This window comes from Manis pentadactyla, chromosome 10, assembly GCF_030020395.1.
Source record: "Manis pentadactyla isolate mManPen7 chromosome 10, mManPen7.hap1, whole genome shotgun sequence".
NCBI classification, from domain to species: domain Eukaryota; kingdom Metazoa; phylum Chordata; class Mammalia; order Pholidota; family Manidae; genus Manis; species Manis pentadactyla.
This window is the reverse complement of record NC_080028.1, coordinates 30,820,218-30,841,931: the sequence shown is the minus strand read 5'-3', so window position 1 is coordinate 30,841,931 and position 21,714 is coordinate 30,820,218. Positions and strand designations below refer to the sequence as shown.

Genomic DNA, 21,714 nt, shown 5'->3' with positions numbered 1-21,714 from the left:
TCTACATTTGCTCTCTTACAACACCAAACTATGTTTTCTACCTTTATCTTGCATCTGCCTACCACTTCAGCATTTTATTAAAAATAATAACAATAATAATAATAATAAAGGGAGTAATGTGGGATCCACATATAAATCAAGTATAAAAATCAAACAAATATTCATATTTGACCTGATTGTTTATAGTTCATAATGCGTGATTAAAACCAAAAGTTTCTGTGATGACTGCCCTTGTACTGTCCACCATGTAAGAATTTATTCACTATGTAAGAATTTGTTCACCATGTAAGAACTTGTTCGTTATGCTTCAGAATATTAGAGACTGATGAGAATTAGGCTTTGGGTGCATTAATGATTGTGCATTGAGCATTGAGTCCCCTATACAGAATTTTATTGTTGTTAACAACCATATTATCAATAAATATGAGAGATGCCCTCTCAAAAAAAAAAAAAAGCTGCCTGGTCTGGGGCACTGGAGGGTTAGGGAGAGTGAAATCCCTCACCTCAACTTCCATTCTTAGTAGAAGAGGGGAGAACATGCCAGAGCAGATAATGGATTCTTGGTGGCACATGCTTATACTCTTTGGTAAGACCCACAATTTAATGTTTCTGAAAACCACCACTGCCAACTTCAACCATGGACTCTGCTGAGGGAGGTAGTGAGGGAGGTGGACCAGGAGAGTGGGTAAGAGCCACAGCAGTTTTGGGAGGTGGGAAATCTACTGCATGAAAATTTGTCTTTGCTGCTCTATTTGCACCAGCTCCCTCCTATTTCTCCTCTTTATGGATCCCTGCCCCCATGAACAGACATATGCACACCGTCTCTGGAAACCCCCATTCTGGTCAATCTGTCCAGTCCTTCCTGGGAGCTGTGCTGTTCTCACCCTCCTTAGCCTCCAGACCTTTGTCAGCGATCTTTTCACTCAGTTAAGCACTCATTAGCACTTTCTGAGTGGGGTGGACCAAGGAGCAATCACTTGTCGTATTTCTTATTTTCCAAAAAGGAAACATAACCTGCCTGACGTCTTGGGAAGGTATATATCTTCTGCGCATGATGCAGTTACCTGTGAAACCAGATTCATGTGCTGTGTCTCCCAGAGTTGTTCCAACTTTTCTGTACCTACACACTTACAGTAATAGGATGAACCTCTAGTGGCTGAATTTTAGCCATTGCCAACGGCAGTTATTCTGGATGAACCCCATTTGGGATGGCGGTGAGGCCATTGAGAGAGGAGTGGGCAATATGACAGGAAGAGAAGTTAATCTTAGATGATGGGGTTTCTCGAATATTCAGCAGAACGTTTCAATTTATTCCTTGGGCACTGACTCAGAGCATTGAGACATCTCACAAATATAAACCAACCAAACGTGGGAAATTGGATTTTTTTCATGGGCCTTCAATATTCTCACCTGTAAATCAGACATTCTCTTTCATTCTTACTGAATTCCTGTCGACCTATCCACAAACATAATTAGCACACACTGGCCTCTCAAACGGATTCCTAGAAGTTAAATAGGCAGTATCTATAACTGCCAAGTAAAGGATAGAATCTAAGAAAACACAATTAGCTCTTAGTAAGCAATAATTAATTATGGAGCAGTGTTGAATAAGCAACTGAAGAATGAGGAATAACGGGAGCAGAGAAAGGGTGAGGGGCAGCCACTCTCAGAAGCACACTGGAGTGCATGCGAAATGCTAGGACTGAGGGTAGCAGGCCCAGTTGATGAAGGTGGAGTAGACTGACATGGCTTTTAGAGCAGAATAAGGACAAGAAGTCAAATTAAGTACAAGGAATGTAGAGGTTTAGGAAATGTGAGGTGGATGGTGGGTGGGGTGGGAGACAAAAATACCTGGAGGAAACCAGGTAGGAGCTTTAAAATCTTGATAAAATGAAACATTGTATAAGGAGAGGATGGGGACGTCTTGGGACTTTGGCAGGGGCACTGAAGGCTCTGCCCACTTCCTGTTCTTATTCCAAGGGAACAAAGGAACCGAATGGCCCTGGGGAACCACAGCGCCGTCACGGAGTTCATTCTCCTGGGGCTGTCTGCAGACCCCCGTGTTCAGCCCCTGCTCTTTGTGCTGTTCCTAATGATTTACCTCCAGACCCTGCTGGGGAACCTGATGCTGCTGCTGGTGATCAGGTCTGATTCCTGCCTCCACACCCCCATGTACTTCTTCCTGAGTCACCTCTCTTTCCTGGATCTTTGTTTCTCTTCGGCTACAGTGCCCAAGCTGCTGGAGAACCTCCTGTCTCAGAGGAAAACCATCTCTGACCAGGGTTGCCTGGCTCAAGTTTTTTTTCTGTTTGACTCGGGGGGCCCTGACGCCTGTCTGCTCTCAGTGATGGCCTATGACTGCTACGTTGCCATCTGCCACCCTCTGCTCTATGGCCAGAAGATAACCAACAAGCTCTGTATTGGGCCAGTATGGGGCTCCTGGGGCCTGGGATTTCTGGACACATTGATCAACATCCTTCTAGCGACGAGCTCAGACTGCTGTAAGGATCAGTCCATCACCAACTACAGCTGTGAGCTGCCCTCTCTCTTCCCTCTGTTCTGCTCTGATGTCTTCACCAACTTTACTATTCTGCTCTGCTCCAGCCTCCCGCATGGGCTTGTAACATGTGTCCTAATTGTCTGTTCCTATACTCCTATTGTTTCCACCATCCTGAGCATCAGCTCCTCCTCAGGTAGAAGCAAGGCCTTCTCCACCTTCTCCTCCCACCTCACTGCTGTCCTCCTGTTTTATGGCTCAGTTTTCCTTCGTTATATCACACCAACCACAGGTTCACCCCTGGAGTTGATGTTCTCTGTTCTGTATGGTGTGGTCACTCCCTTAGTGAATCCCCTCATCTACAGCTTGAAGAACAAGGAGGTGAAAGCAGCTGTGAGAAGGAACTTTGAAAAATATTTCCAATATTCTGGTAACTTACCACAGTCAGAGGATGGTGGAGAAATTGTTTACTACAGGAAGAATGTATGACAACTTGACAGGAAGACAGTAACTTAATATTGAATGCAAAAAGGAATCTTAGAAATTCAAAATGTAGCCAGATGACGATGAGAGCAATAACAAGAATGAGAGGGGACTGTTACTTTTCCTTGCTGAGTAGGATTCCATCATAAGGTTCTTCAATGGTCCATTTATCTATTACCAGGCCAAGAACATTTCAGTTATTTTGTTACTAGCTGTTACAATTAGAATGGCTCTGAACATTCATGTACAAGTTTTTGTGTGAACGTAAGTTTTCACTTTGTGAGCATCCATACCCAGAAGGGGATTTGCTGTGGCATGTGGTAAATGTAGGTTTAACTTATTAAAAACATTTCTGAGCTGTTTTTCAGAATGTCTCTACCATTTGCATTCCCATCAGAAAAGTAAGAGGGATTCACTAACTCTGCAACTTGTCCATACTAGTGTTGTATTTTTTATTAATTTTAGCCATTCTTAATAAGCGCATAGTGGTTGTAGTTAGAAATAAGCTATACCCAAAAATACAGTACATGTGAAAAATGGTGAAATCATAATAAGCTAAAAAGTGTTGCACCACTGTCACTCTCCTGGATTTAACAACTGTGCTCTGAATGTGTAGAATAATATCATTTAGGAAAGCTAAATGAACAGTGCACAAGGACTATCTGTCCTGTTTTTGAAGATTTTTTTATTTAAAATTTTTTTCATAACAGTATATTTTAAAAATATTTTAAGAAGTATGGACTCTGGGTGTTCACAATGTATCCTTGTAGATTCATCGTGTATCAAATGTACCTGTCTGTTGGGGGGTTATGGATAATGGGGGAGGCCACATCTTTGTGGAGGGCAGGGTGTAGAGGGGAAATGTCTGTACCTTCATCTCAATTTTGTTGTGAACCTAAACCTTTTCTATTTAAAGTCTTAATTTAAAAAATATGCTATCACATCGACTAAAAGTAAAGGATGTAAAAAAAATTAACATTGCAAACTCAAACTAAAAATGTTGGAATGCTCATATTAATATTAGACAAATTCAGCTTCAGAAGAAGATATGTTATCAGTGATCAACAGGGAGATATGGAAGGTATAAAGGACTTAATACATCATAAAGATATAAGAAAGGGACCAGATTAAAGATGTCAGCTTGAGAAGAGAGACCGAGGCTTCCTCCTAAAACTGGATACAATCAGAAAATATACTTGGCACAACTAATCCTGAGAGAGCAACAGGAAAGAGGACGGCGTCATACTGTACACACTTGGAGAAAAGAGCAGACCTTAGCGAACGGGGTAACTTACCAGAGCTGTGGCTCCGTTGGACCCGAGCCCTCCGCAACCCCAGCTCACTGGCAGGAGGAAGAGAAATGGAGCAGGGAGGGAGTGGAAGGCCTGGCACTGCTAAATACCTACCTCTGGAAAACTGCTCTGGGAGCAAAAACGTACATTTCATGGTGCTTTCATGAGACTCGCGTGACTATCGGGTTGGAAAGTTAATACAGGCAGAGTTCCTGGGGAGATTGGGATTCCGGCCGCTTGTGAAAATAAGGGATCCATATCTGGCTGCTCTGGGACAAAAACTTATACCTGTATGCCCGGCCCACTGGCTCAGGCAGTGGAGACAGGCACAGCAACCTGGATGCAGGGTACAGCTCTTCCCACCCCCCAGGAACCAGTACCGCTTCCCTGAGACCCCAGACCTTGTCTCAGGGGCAGAGCAGCTACAGATACTACAACTTCTGGAGACTAGAGGGCGCCATATACAAACATGAAACAGGAAAGGAACCTTGTCCAGAGTAAAATTACTAATACAACACCCGAGAAAGATTTAAATGATATGGATCTCATGACTCTTCCTGAAAGGGAGTTCAAAATAAAAATCATCAACATTCTAATGGAGGTACAGAAACACATCCAAGAACTCAGGAATGAATTCATATCAGAGATCCAATCATTGAAGAGCACGATGGAGAGTATTAAAAGCAGGTTGGATATGGTGGAGGAGACAATAAATGAAATAGAAACTACAGAAGAGGAATACAAAGAAGCTGAGGCACAGAGAGCAAAAAGGACCTCTAAGAATGAAAGAATATTGTGAGAACTGTGTGACCAATCCAAGCGGAACAATATTTGCATTATAGGGACACCAGAAGAAGACAGAGAAAAAGGCATAGAAAGTGCCTTTTAGGAGATAGTTGCTGAAAATTTCCGCAATCTGGGGAAGGAGTTAGTCTCTCAGGCCATGGAGATCCACAGCTCTCCCAACACAAGGAAGACAACACCAAGACACATAGTAATTAAAATGGGAAATATCAAGGATAAGGACAGACTGCTAAAAGCATCCAGAGGCAGAAATAAGATCACATACAAAGGAAAGCCCATCAGGCTAACATCAGACTTCTCAGTAGAAACCTTACAGGCCAGAAGGGAGTGACATGATGTATTTAATGCCATGAAGCAGAAGGGCCTGGAACCAAGATTACTTTATCCAGCAAGATTATCAGTTAAATTTGAAGGAGGGATCAAACAATTTCCAGATAAGCAAAAGCTGAGAGAATTTACCTCCCACAAACCATCTCTGCAGTCTATTATAGTGGGACTGCTATAGATGGAAGTGTTCCTAAGGTTGAAAAGCTGACACCAGAGGTAATAAAACCACAGTAAAGAAAGTAAAACTGCTATTTATGAAGCAAATACAAAATTAAATTAAATATCCACAAAGCCAATCATGGGATAGACAAAAAGTACAGAATCTGATACCTAATATATAAGGAATGAAGAGAAAAAAAAGGAGGAGAAATAGAAAAGAACCTTTAGAGTATGTTTGTAATGGCGTACTAAGTGAGTTAAGTTAGACTCTTAGGTAGTAATGAAAGTAACCTGAAATCTTTGGTAACCACGAATCTAAAGCCGGAAAAGGCAATAAGTACATACCTGTTGATAATCACCCTAAATGTAAATGGACTGAATGCAACAATCAAAAGAGATAGAGTCACTGAATGGATAAAAAAAACAAGACCCATCTATATGCTGCTTACAAGAGATGCACCTTAAACCCAAAGACATGCACAGACTAAAAGTCAAGGGATAGAAAAAGGTATTTCATACAAACAATAGGGAGAAAAAAGCAGGTGTTGCAGTACTAGTATCAGACAAGACAGACTTCAAACCTAAGAAAGTAACAAGAGATAAACAAAGACATTACATAATGATAAAGGGCTCAGACCAACAACAGTATATAACCATTATAAATATATATGAACCAAACACACACGCACCAGCATATATGAAACAAATACTAACAGAACCAAAGGAGGAAATAGAATGTAATGCTTTCATTTTAGGAGACTTCAACACACCATTCACTCCAAAGGACAGATCCACCAGACAGAAAATAAGTAAGGACACAGAGACACTGAACAACACACTAGAACAGATGGACCTCATAGACATCTATAGAACTCTACACCCAAAAGCAACAGGATACACATTCTTCAAGTGCACATGGAACATTCTCCAGAATAGACCACATACTAGGTCATGAAAAGAGCCTCAGTAAATTCAAAAAGATTGAAATTTTACCAACCAACTTTTCAGACCACAAAGGTATAAAACTAGAAATAAATTGAACAAAGAAAGCAGAAAGGCTCACAAACACATGGAGGCTTAACAACACACTCCTAAATAGTCAATGGATCAATGACCAAATTAAAATGGAGATCCAACAATATATGGAAATAAATGACAACAACAACACAAAGCCCCAACTTCTGTGGGATGCAGCAAAAGCAGACTTAACAGGAAACTATATAGCAAACCAGGCATATTTAAAGAAAGAAGAACAAACCCAAATGAATAGTCTAATGTCACAATTATCAAAATTGGGAAAAGAAGAACAAATGAAGCCTAAAGTCAGCAGAAAGATAGGCATAATAAAGATCAGACAGGAAATAAAATTGAAAGGAAAAAAGCAATAGGGAAAAATCAGTGAAACCAAGATCTGGTTCTTTGATAAAATAAACAAAAAATAGCCTGTAGCCAGACTTATAGAGAAAAAGAGAATCAACACACATCAACAGAATCAGAAATGAGAAAGGAAACATCACAACAGAACCAACAGATATACAAAGAATTATTAGAGAATACTATGAAAACCTACATGCTAAGAAGCTGGAAAACCTAGAAGAAATGGACAACTTCCAAGAAAAACACAACCTTCCAAGACTGACCAAGGAAGAAATACAAAATCTAAACAAACCAATTACCAGCAAAGAAATTGAAGCGGTAATCAAAAAACTACCCAAGAAGAAAAAAACCTGGCCAGATGGATCTACCTCGGGATTTTATTAGACATACAGAGAAGATATAATACCCACTCTCTTTAAAGTTTTTCAAAAATAGAAGAGGAGGGAATACTCCCAAACTCATTCCATGAAGCCAACATCACCCTAATACCAAAATCAGGCAAAGACCCCACCAAAAAAGAAAATTACAGACCCAAATCCCTGAAGAATGTAGATGAAAAAATACTCAATAAAATATTAGAAAACCGAATTCAAAAATACTTCAAAAGGATCATACACCATGACCAAGTGGGATTCATCCCATGGATGCAAGGATGGTAGAACATCTGAAAATCCATCAACATCATCCACCACATCAACAAAAAGGACAAAAACCACATGATCATCTCCATAGATGCTGAAAAAGCATTCAACAAAATTCAACATCTATTCATGATAAGAACTCTCAACAAAATGGGTACAGAGGGCAGATACCGCCACATAATAAAGGCCATACATGATAAACACACAGCCAACGTCATACTGAACAGTGGAAAGCTGAAAGCTTTTCCTCTGAGATCGGGAACAAGACAGGGATGCCCACTCTCTCCACTGTTATTCAACATAGTACTGGAGGTCCTAGCCACGGCAATTTGACAAGACAAAGAAATACAAGGAATCCAGATTGGTAATGAAGAAGTTAAACTGTCACTATTTGCAGATGACATGATACTGTACATAAAAAAAACTGAAAGACTCTACTCCAAAACTACTAGAACTAATATGGGAATTCAGCAAAGTTGCAGGATACAAAATTAAGACACAGACATCTGTGGCTTTCCTATACAATAACAATGAACTAATAGAAAGAGAAATCAGGAAAACAATTCCATTCACAATTGCATCAAAAAGAATAAAATACCTAGGAATAAACCTAACCAAGGAAGTGAAACACCTATACCCTGAAAACTATAAGACACTCTTAAGAGAAATTAAAGAGGACACTAACAAACGGAAACTCATCCCATGCTCCTGGCTAGGAAGAATTAATATAATCAAAATGGCCATCCTTCCCAAAGCAATGTACAGATTTGATGCAATCCCTGTCAAATTACCAACAACATTCTTCAACAAACTAGAATAAATAGTTCAACAATTCATATGGAAACACCAAAGACCCTGAATAGCCAAAGCAATCCTGAGAAGGAAGAATAAAAGTGGGGGGGATCTCGCTCCCCAACTTCAAGCTTCACTACAAAGCCACAGCAATCAAGACAATTTGGTACTGGCACAAGAACAGAGCCACAGACCAGTGGAACAGAAGAGAGACTATAGACATTAACCCAAACATATATGGCCAATTAAAATATGATAAAGGGGCCATGGACATACAATGGGGAAATGACAGTCTCTTCAACAGATGGTGCTGGCAAAACTGGACAGCTATATGCAGAAGAATGAAACTGGATCACTGTCTAACCCCATACATAAAAATAAATTCAAAATGGATCAAAGACCTGAATGTAAGTCATGAAACCATAAAACTCTTAGAAAAAAACATAGGCAAAAATCTCATGGACATAAACATGAGTGACTTCTCCATGAACATATCTCCCTGGGAAAGGGAAACAAAAGCAAAAATGAACAAGTGGGACTATATCAAGCTGAAAAGCTTCTCTACAGCAAAGGACACCATCAATAAAACAAAAAGTACCCTACAGAATGGGAGAATATATTAAAAAATGACAGATCCAATAAAGGGTTGACATCCAAAATATATAAAGAGCTCACGTACCTCAACAAAAAAAAGAAAATAATCCAATTAAAAAATGGGCAGAGGAGCTGAACAGACAGTTCTTCAAATAAGAATTTCAGATGGTGAACAGACACATTACTTGTCATCAGAGAAATGCAAATTAAAACCACAATGAGGTATCACCTCACACCAGTAAGGATTGCCACCATCCAAAAGACAAACAACAACAAAGGTGAACCCTCATACACTGCTGGTGGGAATGCAAATTAGTTCAACCATTGTGGAAAGCAGTATGGAGGTTCCTCAAAAAGCTCAAAATAGAAATACCATTTGACCAGGAAATTCCACTTCTAGGAATTTACCCTAAGAATGCAGCAGCCCAGTTGGAGAAAGACAGATGCACCCCTATGTTTATCACAGGACTATTCACAATAGCCAAGAAATGGAAGCAACCTAATTGTCCATCAATAGATGAATGGATAAAGAAGACATGGTATATATACACAATGGAATATTATTCAGCCATAAGAAGAAAACAAATCCTACCATTTGCAACAACATGGATGGAGCTAGAGGGTATTATGCTCAGTGAAATAAGCCAGGTGGAGAAAGACAAGTACCAAATGATTTCACTCATATGTGGAGTATAAGAGCAAAGAAAAACTGAAGGAACAAAACAGCAGCAGAACCACAGAACGCAAGAATGGACTAACGGTTACCAAAGGGAAAGGGATTGGGTAGGAGGGGTGAGAAGGGAGGGATAAGGGCAGGGAAAAAGAAAGGGGGACTTACGAATAGCATGTATAATGTGGGCAGGGGGGACATAGGGAGGGATGTGCAACACAGAGAAGACAAGTAGTGACTCTACAGCATCTTACTACTCTGATGGACAGTGACTGTAATGGGGTTTGTGGGGGGGACTTGGTGAAGGGGGAAGTCAAGAAACCATAATGTTCTTCATGTAATTGTACATTAATAATAATAAAATGAATTTTTAAAAAACAGGGAAATGTTCTACTGCACAGTAAAAACCACTGTTAACATTTAGGTTTATATCAGTCCAATTTTACTATAAGAAATGTCTCTAGGCTGCCTGCTTATAGATAGCTATGATTATAATTCATAAGCAATTTTGTTTATCAAAAAACTCCTATTTTTAAAAATATTTGGTCTCTAATGTATTTTATCCGGAACAAAAAATGGCAGTCATCTTTTATTTAACAATTTCCCTACTATTGAATATCACCAATGTTTCCCTATTCCATTCACTCATTTATCTAGCAGTTGTTCCAAAGAGTTTTCCCCTCCATACCCTCTCCTTTTCCATCTGTTTCTCCTTTCTTTCTTTCACAGCTTTTTCCGTTTTTCCTGATTTAGGATTTCAGGAGGATAGATTGAATTATTCTTAATACCTTGTTCATAATGTGCTACCCATCGGTGCATGTATACTACTCTTTTGTGCTGGTCTCAGCTTATCAATAACCAATGTTGTGGTTGGACCAGCCCTTGTGGTTCTTCTGATTGCAAGACACCCTCCAGCAACACACACCTATTTTGGAAAAATAGAAGTTTATTAATTAAAATACCTGGAAATTACACAGCACTCCTGGGGTCACACAGCGAGTTCAAGGGGAAAAGGAGAACATGCGGTGGGTTTCTGCTGTTACGAGGGTTGAAGAGGGGGCCTAGGGTTTTGAGGCTCAAACCTTATTGCTGATCTTGGAACAGAAGAGCAGGAATTTAAAACTAAAGGAAGAGAAAAGACACTTGGCCCAAAAGGTCAGGTATGAAATTAGCAAAGATCCCTAAGACAATCACTTCTAAAATCTGTGCTTCGACGAATGATTATCCAACTTCTGGGACTGATGACATCCTCTCTGCTGGTTCATAATGGGCAGACTTTTCTTGAAACAGAGGTCTTTGCTTCCTGTGTGTCTTGGTATTGTTCTTAAGTATCCATTTACCATTAATTCATATTACTCTTTTAGAGTCTATCAAATAAAAAAAGTCAGTGTTGTTATTGGAACAAACAGACAGACCCACAGCAGGAGCCCAGCCTCCTATCATAGCGCTTGACTTTGCTGTATCGGTCTCCCCTTCTTTGTTTAATGTGGAGCTCCTTTTGTACTTGTAAACATGTGTATCATAAACCTTAAACTCAATTTCCTTCTAAGAGGCTGTTTAGCTTGGTGACAAGCAGCAAACTTTGAAATCTTATGATATAAATTTGAATGCTGACTCCACCATTGAATAACTTTGTAAACTAGACTAACTATTCCACTGCACCCAGTCTCCTCTCCTGTAAACTGAGGGTAATAAAATTTTCCAGCTCCTAACATTGTTCTGGGGAATTTTCAGTTGTAAAACATGGAGAACAGTGCCTGGAATTTGTTAAGAAGTTAATAAGCATTCACTATTACTTTACTTTTGCTCTGGTCTCATTCTCTTCCAAAATTTTGTAAACACCAATTTTTAGCATTAATGCACATCTAGGTCATCTTCAGTCTGACTAATGCTTGCTGTTCCCTATAGACAATACAGTGTAAGTCTAAAACAACAGGTACTTTGCATTTCTAATCCTTCAGAATCAAACTGCTGTGGGTGTCGCTGCTGATGGCTCAGTTTAACACCATCTCTCACCTTGGCTTTCATGACCCACATTCAGCGCTTTCCCTGAAAACCTTTCTGTTGACACAGTGATCACTAAAATATTCATCTGAGTGATGTGTATGAATTCAAACCATGTGGGTAAAGGGAAATAACCTGAAGGTCAGTTAAAGGTCAATGGCCAGTTTTCCTTTGCTTCCCCATGTGTGATATCCTGACAGTAAGCGCACAAGGATGCCACCACCCACCTGTCTCCTTTAAAAGCTCACAGGACACCTGAGAGTTTCATCAAAGTCAAAGCTTCAACACAAAAGTTGCAAAGGACACACTAAGTAGAATCCCTTGAGTTTTTAAAAATGTGTTTGTGTATGAGTCTAAAATTAGGCTTCTACTAATGACTACAGAGAATTAAGGACAGAGGCTCCTCCATCTCCTGACCTGCCAGGCTCAGCCAGCCAGTCACGGGTTGCCCAGTCTTTACCTGCCCTTCTGAAGAGTTATATCTGGGAACCATTCACCTACAGATTCTCCTAGCATAGTATTTAGAATCAGACAGGAAACTAAAACAAAGGATGCCCAGGTGGCTGGTTGTAAGGCTGTCAGAGAGAAGATCCCCACAACTTTGCGGAGGGTTTGAGAATCTTGGTGGCCAGAGGGACAGAAAAGGAGCACCAAGCCAGAGCTCATAGGATGAGAGTCCTGAAGCTTCTTGGGGAATAGTTTGCAGCGCTCTCATGGGGCCTAGCAAGGGAAATCAATCATCTGAAGTCCTGTAATTTAGTTATCAAACTACTGGTCCTCATGAACACAGACACCTCTCAGCCTCAGGTTCAAGATCAGAACAGTAGGAAGTGTTCCGAGCCACAAAATGCCAGAGCTTGGTAATGTCCAGATTCTCTGGTTTCACTCACTCTCTTCCTTCCCTCTCCTCACATGACCTCTTTCTGGATCTCTGAGACCACCTGGGCCTTTCCATAGACATTCTAGGTGCTGGAGACTGAGCCCCAATTTGGGGCAGACTTCCACACACTCCATGCAGTGGGTCTGTGTGCTCACCTCTCTAAGCAGCTACATGGGAAATCCTGTCCAGCCTAAGTGACTGCAGTGGGCATGGAGGTTTCATGCATTCTGGGTTGAATCTCTGCAGTAGCCCTAGGAATACAATGAAAGCAGGGTACATCAGCTAGGCTGACAGTCATAGGAGGGATGGCGAGAGGACATGAGAATAGATGGATATTTTCTCCTGTTTACGGCCCATTCACATATATATAGAGAGTTCCCTTCTCTGCTATCACCGTCTCCTTCAAAACTGACCAAACTGATGTAGGTGCTGTAGCACACAGGAGACAGGCAGAAGCCAAAGAAAATTAAAGAAAAAAACTAAACGTTGGGCTGTTATTATTACATACTTGTCCACTTTCATCCCTTCCTCTAGTTCCAGAGCCTCCCCGACACCGTGGGATTAATCCTGCCTCTGACCACCCACTTATCCCCTCTCGGGTCATGCAGCGCCCTCTCCCATGATCAGTGAATAGAGGAAACTCTGAACCTCCCTGGTCCCCTCTCATTAACCCATCAGCCCCAATGTGATGGGAGCTTATGAAATTAGCTAACAGTTTTACTTTAAATAGATTGGAGCCCAGCAAGTGATAGGAATGTCTTGCTCTAGGTTTCACTCTCCAGGCATATTTCCCATCCACCTGTCCCCTTGGAAAGGGTGTGGTCAGCACATGTCAAACCCCGGAGCTCAAATTCATCTCCAGTACTTGGAGCCTTTGTGACCTTGGGCAAGTTGCCTAACTGCCTTTCCTCAGTCCCTCACCTGTTTTATTTTTGTTTGTTTTTATTTGAGAGGGCATCTCTCATATTTATTGATCAAATGGTTGTTAACAACAATAAAATTCTGTATAAGGGACTCAATGCACAATCATTAATCAACCCAACCCTAATTCTCAACAGTCTCCAATCTTCTGAAGCATAATGAACAAGTTCTTACATGGTGAACAAGTTCTTACATGGTGAATAAGTTCTTACATGGTGAACAGTGCAAGGGTAGTCATATCACAGAAACTTTCAGTTTTGATCGTGCATCATGAACTATAAACAATCAAGTCAGATATGATTATTCGTTTGATTTTTTACTTGATTTATATGTGATTCCCACATTTCTCCCTTATTATTATTATTATTTTTAATAAAATGCTGTAGTGGTAGATAGATGCAAGATAAAGGTAGAAAACATAATTTAGTGCTGTAACAGGGCAAATGTAGATGTTTAGGTCTGTGCCTGTAGACTAACTATTAATCCAAGCTAGACAAGGGCAACAGAACATCGACAGATGAAGAAGATTTCTCTCAAAACAGTGGTTGTGAGGTTCTAAACCTCACCTCTGTTGATCCCCAATTTATCACCTGATGGCCCCCCTGTGACTGTGCCTGTCTTAGGTTGTTCCTCCCTTGAGGAATCTTACCCGTCTCTGGCTAACCAGTCATCTTCCGGGGCCATACAGGGAAATGTAAAGTTGGTAAGTGTGAGAGATGTAATATTCTTTGAAAAGGTTAACATTTTACTTCTTTGCAGATTTATGCCCTGTGGCTTCTATGCCTCCTCACCTGTTTTTAAAAAAGTAAAAGAATAAAGGAAGACAATGACCTCCATCAGGTAAGACTTACTTGAGAAATAAGTAGGTTAATACATGTAAGGTGCTGGCAGGGTGTCCAGCATCATCTTCACATCATCAGCACCATCACCACCATTACTCATTAGGTACAGAGGTGTTAAACCTGAGCTGAGCTTGAAGTGCTAACCTGTATTTAAATCTATACTCATTCTAGTGGAGAAAATATTGGGATGGAATGACCTGCCAAATAAACCCCAAAATTCAACATCCTGCTGATCTCTAGAGTGTTTTTGGACAGATGTGTTCTCATACTGCAACTTATACAGATTTCTAAACCCAGCTTCCCATTAGGAGCGACACTAACTTCTATGTTGCCCTTGCTTTCCTCTTTGGAAAGATGAAGTACATCCCTTCTGCCTCTTTGGATCCAGGCTCAGTCACCCAATCTTCAGTATGAATTGAAAACAATGTGATCTCTCTCTGTAGGGGTAAGTGAGCACCAGGGGCTGAAGGAGTAAATGTGGAAGAATGAAAGCAATTATCTGCCTAATTCCCACAGAAATTCCAAATATAAAAATGTTCGTATCCTTGATTATAGTGGTCTCAATTTCCTTTATTGCTTCATTTTGTTTTTGCTGCTATAAGTGCCAGCAAAGATGTTTGCTTTCAACAGGATTTGACAAATAAGGAGATAAGGAGGCTTCTCAAAATTTATTTTGTCCAGCATACTCTTCCCCTTCAGTGCTGAACTTGAGTTGATTTGAACCACTTATGCTGCATTATTATCCTCATAGGAAGACCTGAGATGTAAACCAAACCTAACAAGGTTCCATAATCTAGGAATATTTTGAATACTCAATATTCAAAAGTTTGAATGACCAGAAAGAACAAGGAGTAGGAACGTGGCAGCTCTATAGCATTTAACTTGTCGTGAGTTCTTCAGGCAAAACCAAGGTCACCCTCTGTGGTATCACAGCAAAGCCTGGGCAGATTAGAGCAATAAAGGGATCAGTCAGAAGACTGTGTGATGTTACCAATCCAGGTAATATTTTTCATGAATAGGCAGAGCCTACATGTATAGACACATACCAGGTGTGAAACTGGGCACTGGAAAGGCTGAGAGAATAAATCCCTGAATGCAGGGCAAGAGTGGCAAAAATCTAAGGGAAAAGAAGATTATTCATATGACAGTTGAACAGAGGAACAGAGAGGTTGTGTCCTCTCTATATCTAGCATAGCCTGGCATATACAGGTAGTTATGTGAAAATTTGGTATCTGAAAAAATGGGTTTATGGAGATATCATAGAAGATATCTTCTATAGAAATGGAAAGAGGGATTGTGAAATTGAATCTTTGAATTACAAAGGAATGGATGACTAGGCAATGGACAAGGATAAGTAGAGGATGGATGGATGGATGAATGGGTGGGTGGGAGGGAGATTATAGGTTGAATGTCATGGTTTCTAGTATTGTTGTAAACATACGTGACAGAAAACTTACCATTTTAACCATTTTTAAGTGTCATGGGTTAACAGTTTTTCTAGTATTGTCAAAATTTGGGTGTGGAGTACCTCCTCAGATGCATGGGTCAGGTAGACACACACACACACCTCTTTTCCCCATTTCCCTTGCACTTTACCTTAGTCCTAAATATTTATCAAGCTTTATGGGCTTGAGCTCTTCTCCACAGAAAATTAACTACATAGTCTGTACAATGCACATCACTATTTGCTTTCTTCATTGTGCAAGATGAATAAACACTCATGTGCATTTCCCATCACTGTGCAAGATGTTCTGGGTACAAAATATTAAATGGCACAGCCACTGTTCTGAAGACATTCTGATGTCATTGGAGGGGAAAAGAAAGAAATATATGAGGTATGTATTAACACTAACTACCAGATCAAGAGAGTGATTCATGAGATGGCATTTAGGGAAGAGTTACATAATGTGAGCTGATGAATTGTATCATACTGCGGGGAGAAATTATGTCATACTTAGGAAGAAATCCAAAAAATTCTTCAGAAGGAAGGGATAGGACAGAAAACTTGCTTTTTTAAAATAAAGATCAGAATTGTACTAATGCTGATGATTTTTGGGAAAATATCCAAATACTTTCCTTATTTAAACAGTCTGGACATAATGATTTGCCCAGTTTTTTTCTAAGAATTAAAAAACAAAGCCTAGAATTCATCACATTCTCACTAAACAATATTTTGCCTATTACATACTAAGGTAAGTTTGGTGAAGGAAATTAGCAAGGAAGATCTAAAAAAGAGTTTAAGATGACAGTTAAAATAGGAATGGGATTTGGATTGAAAAGCAGAGCATCCAGAGATGTTTGAGCAAAAGCAGGAAGAAAGGATGTCCATGGGGAGCTCAGAGGTAAGTACACTAGTCTACCCTTAGCAGTGAGTCTTTTTAAAAATGTGGATAACCTTAAAGTTCCAGAAATGCCCCATGATTGAGGATATTCATTGCTAAGCCTTCACTGAAAGATAGTGCTTCGCAGAAAGACCTCTTGCCTTGGGCCCCTACATAATGAACTCAAATACTGACTTTTCAAACTGGCAATTCAGACAAGTTACATAACATCTGATACTCAATTTTCTCTTCTGTAAAATCTATTCAGCAAGCTCCTCTCTCATTTCTTCTACCACCTCGTCACATGCAGAGACAAAGAAATAAACACATACAGACACACTCCCGTGCTGGTTCTTGAACACATGCCCATGTCTACACCTTTTAATCTTGTTCCAAAGATAAAATAGGCAATGTATGTGAAATTATCATGTGAAAAAGCTAAAGAAAGGCAAAAGTAATACCATTAAGCAGTTATGACCTTGCGTGGATCTTGAATACGGGTAAAATTATCAAGGATGCAGAAAAGAAGACAAATTTGGAACATTCAGTCTAGGCAGTCCACCACAATATACAATTTATACAGAAAATAGTTGAGCACTGTTTCAGGTAAGAGAAAGAGACTGAATTAGGTCATCGTCCAATTTGGAAATATATGTTAATTTCTCCAGAAATCTCAGAGATAGAATATCCACCAAAGAGTTATCACACTGATGTTGACCCAAGGTTAAGGGTTGCAGTAGATCATTACCACAGGAAGAAAGGATTCTAAAGAATGAGTGAAGGCACATATGAAGGCTAAATTACTTGGGATCCTGCATTCTCTTAATTGAGTTGGTCCATAGAGTTTTCACTTTTGTTGCTGTTTTTAGTAAGTATTTTACTGAAACAAAATTTACATGAGGCAAAAGTAACTATTTTTAATTGGATAGCTTTTATTACTAATGTTGTTCAATAACCATTTCTGTCAGTTTCAAAACATTACCATCACTTCAAAGTAACACCTGAGACCACTGAGCATTTTCACTCCAACTAGCCCTGACCCTGGCATCCACCAATCTCTGTTTGTCTCCATGGAATTTATCTGTATTATCTATTCTGGAGACTTCAAATAAGTGGAATCATACAATTCGTGACTTCCCTGCCTGTCTTCTTTCACTTAGCCTAATGTTTTGGAGTTTCATCCTCATTGAAGCATGCATCAATACTTCATTCCATTTTATGACTGAATAATATTCCACTGTGTGTAATACAACAATTTGTTAATCCATTTATCTGTTGATGTGCTTTTGGGCTATTTCCACCTTAAGGTTGTTTTGAATAACACTGCTATGAGCATGGGTGTATATATATTTCTTTAAGTACCTGTTTTCAATACTTTCGTTATATACCCAGGAGTGGACTGCAGGGCTATGGTAATTCTGTTTAACTTTTTGAAGATCATCGAACTGTATTCAACAATGGCTGTATCATTTTGCATTTCTAACAGCAATGTTCAAGGATTCCAATTTCTCCACATTCATGTCAAAACTTGTTACTTATTGGGTTTTGGTTAATTACTCTTACATCCACCTCAGTGGATGTAAAGCAGTACCTCATTATGGTTTTTGGTTTACATTTTCCAAATGACTCTAGATATTGAGTATCTTTTAATGTTCTTTTTGGCAACCTTGTATATCTTCTTTGGAAAATGTCTATGACTTCTGCCCTTTTCATAATTGGATACTTTGCATTTTCTTGAACTGTCAGAGTAATTTCTGGATAGCAGATGCTTATCAGACATACAATTTGCAAATATTCTGTAGATTGTCTTTTTCCTTGTGATAGTGTTCTTTTATGCACAAAAGTTTTTAATTTTAATGAACTCAATGTTATCTACTTTTCTTTTGTCATTCATGTTCTTGGTGACATATAAAAGAAACCATTGCCAAATCCAAGAATGTGAAAGACTATGTTTCTTCTAAGAGTTTCATGGGTTTAGCTTCCATATTTAGGTTGTTGATTTTTTGGAGTTAATTTTCAGTATGGTATGAGATTGGGGGTCAAAATCACTCTTTTGCACATGGACTTCCACTTGCCTCACCTCCATTTTTTGTAGAGACACTTCTTCCTTTCTTGAATGGTCTAAGTACCAGTGATTAGCCATAGTTGTATGGGTTTATTTCTGGACATTCAGCTTTATTCTTTGGTCTGTATGTTTATCCTAAAGTTGTATATGTTTATTTCTTGACTTTCAGTTTTATTCTTTGGTCTATATGTTTATCCTTATGTCAGTACTACACTGTTTTCTATTAACATATCTTTGTAGTAAGTTTTGATATCTGGAAGTGAAAGACCTTCAACTGAGTTATTCTTCTTCAAGATTGTTTTGGCTATTCATGATCCCTTCTAATGTTATATGAATTTGAGGGTCAGATTTTTCATTCATGCAAAAAAAGAAAACATTGAATATTTGTCTATTGATTAGGTAGTATGAACATCTTATCAATATTGCCTTTCAATCCACGAATATGGGATATCTTTCCATTTATGTAGATCTTTCATTTTTTCAGCAATACTTTTTAATTTTCAGAGTTCAAATCTTCCATTTCCTGAAGTTTTTCATAAATATTTTACTTTACTGTATACTATTTTTTTAATTGGGTTCTTGATTTACTTTTCAAATTGTTCATTGATTATATATGAAAATACAACTGATTCTTATATTTGCTCTTTACTCTTTGCTGAACTTTCCTGCTATGTTGCTGAATTTTTTGTTAGCTCTAGCAATTTTGTGTTTGTTCATTGAGATTTTCTATTTATAAAATCATGTCATTTGTTAATAGAAGTTTCTTTTTTTTTCCAATTTGAATGCCTTTCTATCTTTTTCTTGTCTTATTTCTCTAACAGGTACTTACAGTACAATGAGTAGATATCATTGTCTTGTTCCAATTCTTATGGGTTAAGCTTTCACTCTTTCACTATCATGAAGTATTGCCCATTATGAAGACTACTATGCAAACTGCATTTTTCTTTTCCTAAATGCTCTTTGCCATGTTGAGCAATTTCCCTTTTTTCCTAGTTTTCTAAGTGTTTCATAACATAAAAAGATCTCTGAATGCCTTGTCTTGGCAACTGAGATGATGAGCTATTTTTTTCTTTGTTGAACTTATATTGTGTATTACATTTATTGATTTTCTTAGATTGAATCACACTTCTATTCCTGGATTAAATAATACCTGTTTATGGAGTAAAAATCTTCCAATATACTGTTGGACTTGGTTTGCCAGTACTCTCTTGGAGCTTTTTACATCCACATTCATAAAGAATATTTGCAATTTTCTTATCTTGTGATGTCTTTATCTTTTTTTATATTAATTTAATTGTGACATCAATATACATCTCAATAAAGCTGGAGGCAGGGTGGTCTTGTCTAGTAAGAACAATGTCTAGGCTACCTTATAGACAGTTTTGTCAACTTACATTTGTCCTTTGAATGGGCCATACTTTCTTGTTTATATCTTGTAATATTTTGTTGAACAGTACACATTTGTATATTGTGATGTGGTGACTCTGGAAATTAGATTCTCCTTCTTTTCTGTTTTGATATTTGAAAGCTCTAGTCCTCTTTTTTAGTTATTTCTCCAAACTATTTTTGTAAAGATTATATATTGCGCTATGTGCTTACTGAAGTGTCTTTTCGTTGAGCTTGAATTCAACCAGTGTTTTGCCAGAGATTTCCTTGATTTCCTGAGCTAAAAAATTTTAAAAATTTGAAACAACCCTCCAAGGTCTTCGCTGTGCTAAGGTACTCAACTTAACATTTTCCCAGAGTGTTTACAGTTCTGCCTTCAACTTCACTTCCTGCTTGCACTGAAACTAAAAATCAGCCAGAAGTGAAAATGTAAGATCTTCTTGAGTCTTCTTTGAGCAAGAGAGAAACTGCGCTACTGTGTAGCTTTCTAAATTCCCTAGTACACACAGGCACTGTTGGGCACTCTAATTTCCCAAAAAACTCTCTCCCTAGTTTTGCCTTCCAGGCTGTAGGTGGTTTATTATATGGTTCAGCCATAATCTTTTGCCCAAGGCAGCTATAGGTTTTTTTTAGCCTTATGATGTTTTCAAACAATGTGTGCCACATTTGATCCCTGAGTGATTTTCGTGTAATGTGAAAATGAAACAAATTGTCTTGCATAAGTCCTTCAGGAGTCCCCAGACAAATTAGAACAGCAAACACAATAATTTGTGAATAAGGTCCACTTTGCTCCCTCCAGATCTGGGACCAGTGTTCTGTACTAGGAACTTGGACTGTCATCTTCAGTATGGCCAGAGAGACTTTAAGAAAGAAGGCAAGGAAAAATTAAAATTACACAATGCTTTACTACTATTTTTAAGTTGCACTTTTCTTTATTGAGTGCTCACTTGGTTACTATAAACCTTTGACTGTTTCCCAGAAAACCTACAAAGTTGGTGCTTGACAATTTGCTTTTTTTTTGATGTTTCTATAAAGGTACAGGAGCTTTGAGCTCCACACTCCATCACTTTGCTGAAGTCATTCTCTGTTCCTCTTTTTATTTCTACTCTACAGTCTCTCCAAAAGGCCTTGGGGAACCACAGCAAAATTACTGAGTTCATCCTCCTGGGGCTGTCTGCAGACCCCCACATCCAGGCCCTGCTCTTTGTGCTGTTCCTAGTCATTTACCTCCTGACTTTGATGGGAAACCTCACAATGCTGTTGGTGATCAGGACTGATTCTCACCTCCACATGCCCATGTACTTCTTCCTGAATCACCTCTCTTTCCTGGATCTTTGCTACTACTCAGTCACTGTGCCCAAGCTGCTGGAAAACCTCCTGTCTCAGAAGGAAACCATCTCTGTGGGGGGCTGTCTGTCTCAGGTCTTCTTTCTGTTTGTCACTGGGGGCACTGAAGGCTGCCTGCTCTCAGTAATGGCCTATGACCGCTATGTTGCCATCTGCCACTCTCTGCACTACGGACAGATTATGACCAACCGGCTCTGTAATAGTCTGGTGTGTGGATCCTGGGGCCTGAGCTTTGTGGATGCATTCATCAACATCCTACAGGCTATGAGTTTGGACTTCTGTGAGAATCAGTCCATCTACCACTACAGCTGA

The 21,714-nt window shown here is 39.2% G+C and overlaps 1 protein-coding gene across 1 annotated transcript; it reads left to right on the top strand.

The window, feature by feature from the left end:
• The first annotated feature begins 1,996 nt into the window (after positions 1–1,996).
• LOC130679238 (olfactory receptor 8S1-like) lies at positions 1,997–21,714 on the top strand. Its single transcript, XM_057487866.1, has 2 exons — positions 1,997–2,890; positions 21,169–21,714. The coding sequence occupies exons 1-2, from the start codon at positions 1,997–1,999 to the stop codon at positions 21,712–21,714; spliced, it is 1,440 nt and encodes a 479-aa protein (XP_057343849.1).

Excerpts from the sequence above, each read along its gene's own strand:
- LOC130679238 (XM_057487866.1), top strand. The coding sequence starts at position 1,997 with ATGGCCCTGGGGAACCACAGCGCCGTCACGGAGTTCATTCTCCTGGGG. Across the intron at positions 2,891-21,168 it reads ACAAGGAGGTGAAAGCAGCT|TCTCTCCAAAAGGCCTTGGG; the intron begins GTGAGAAGGAAC and ends TCTACTCTACAG.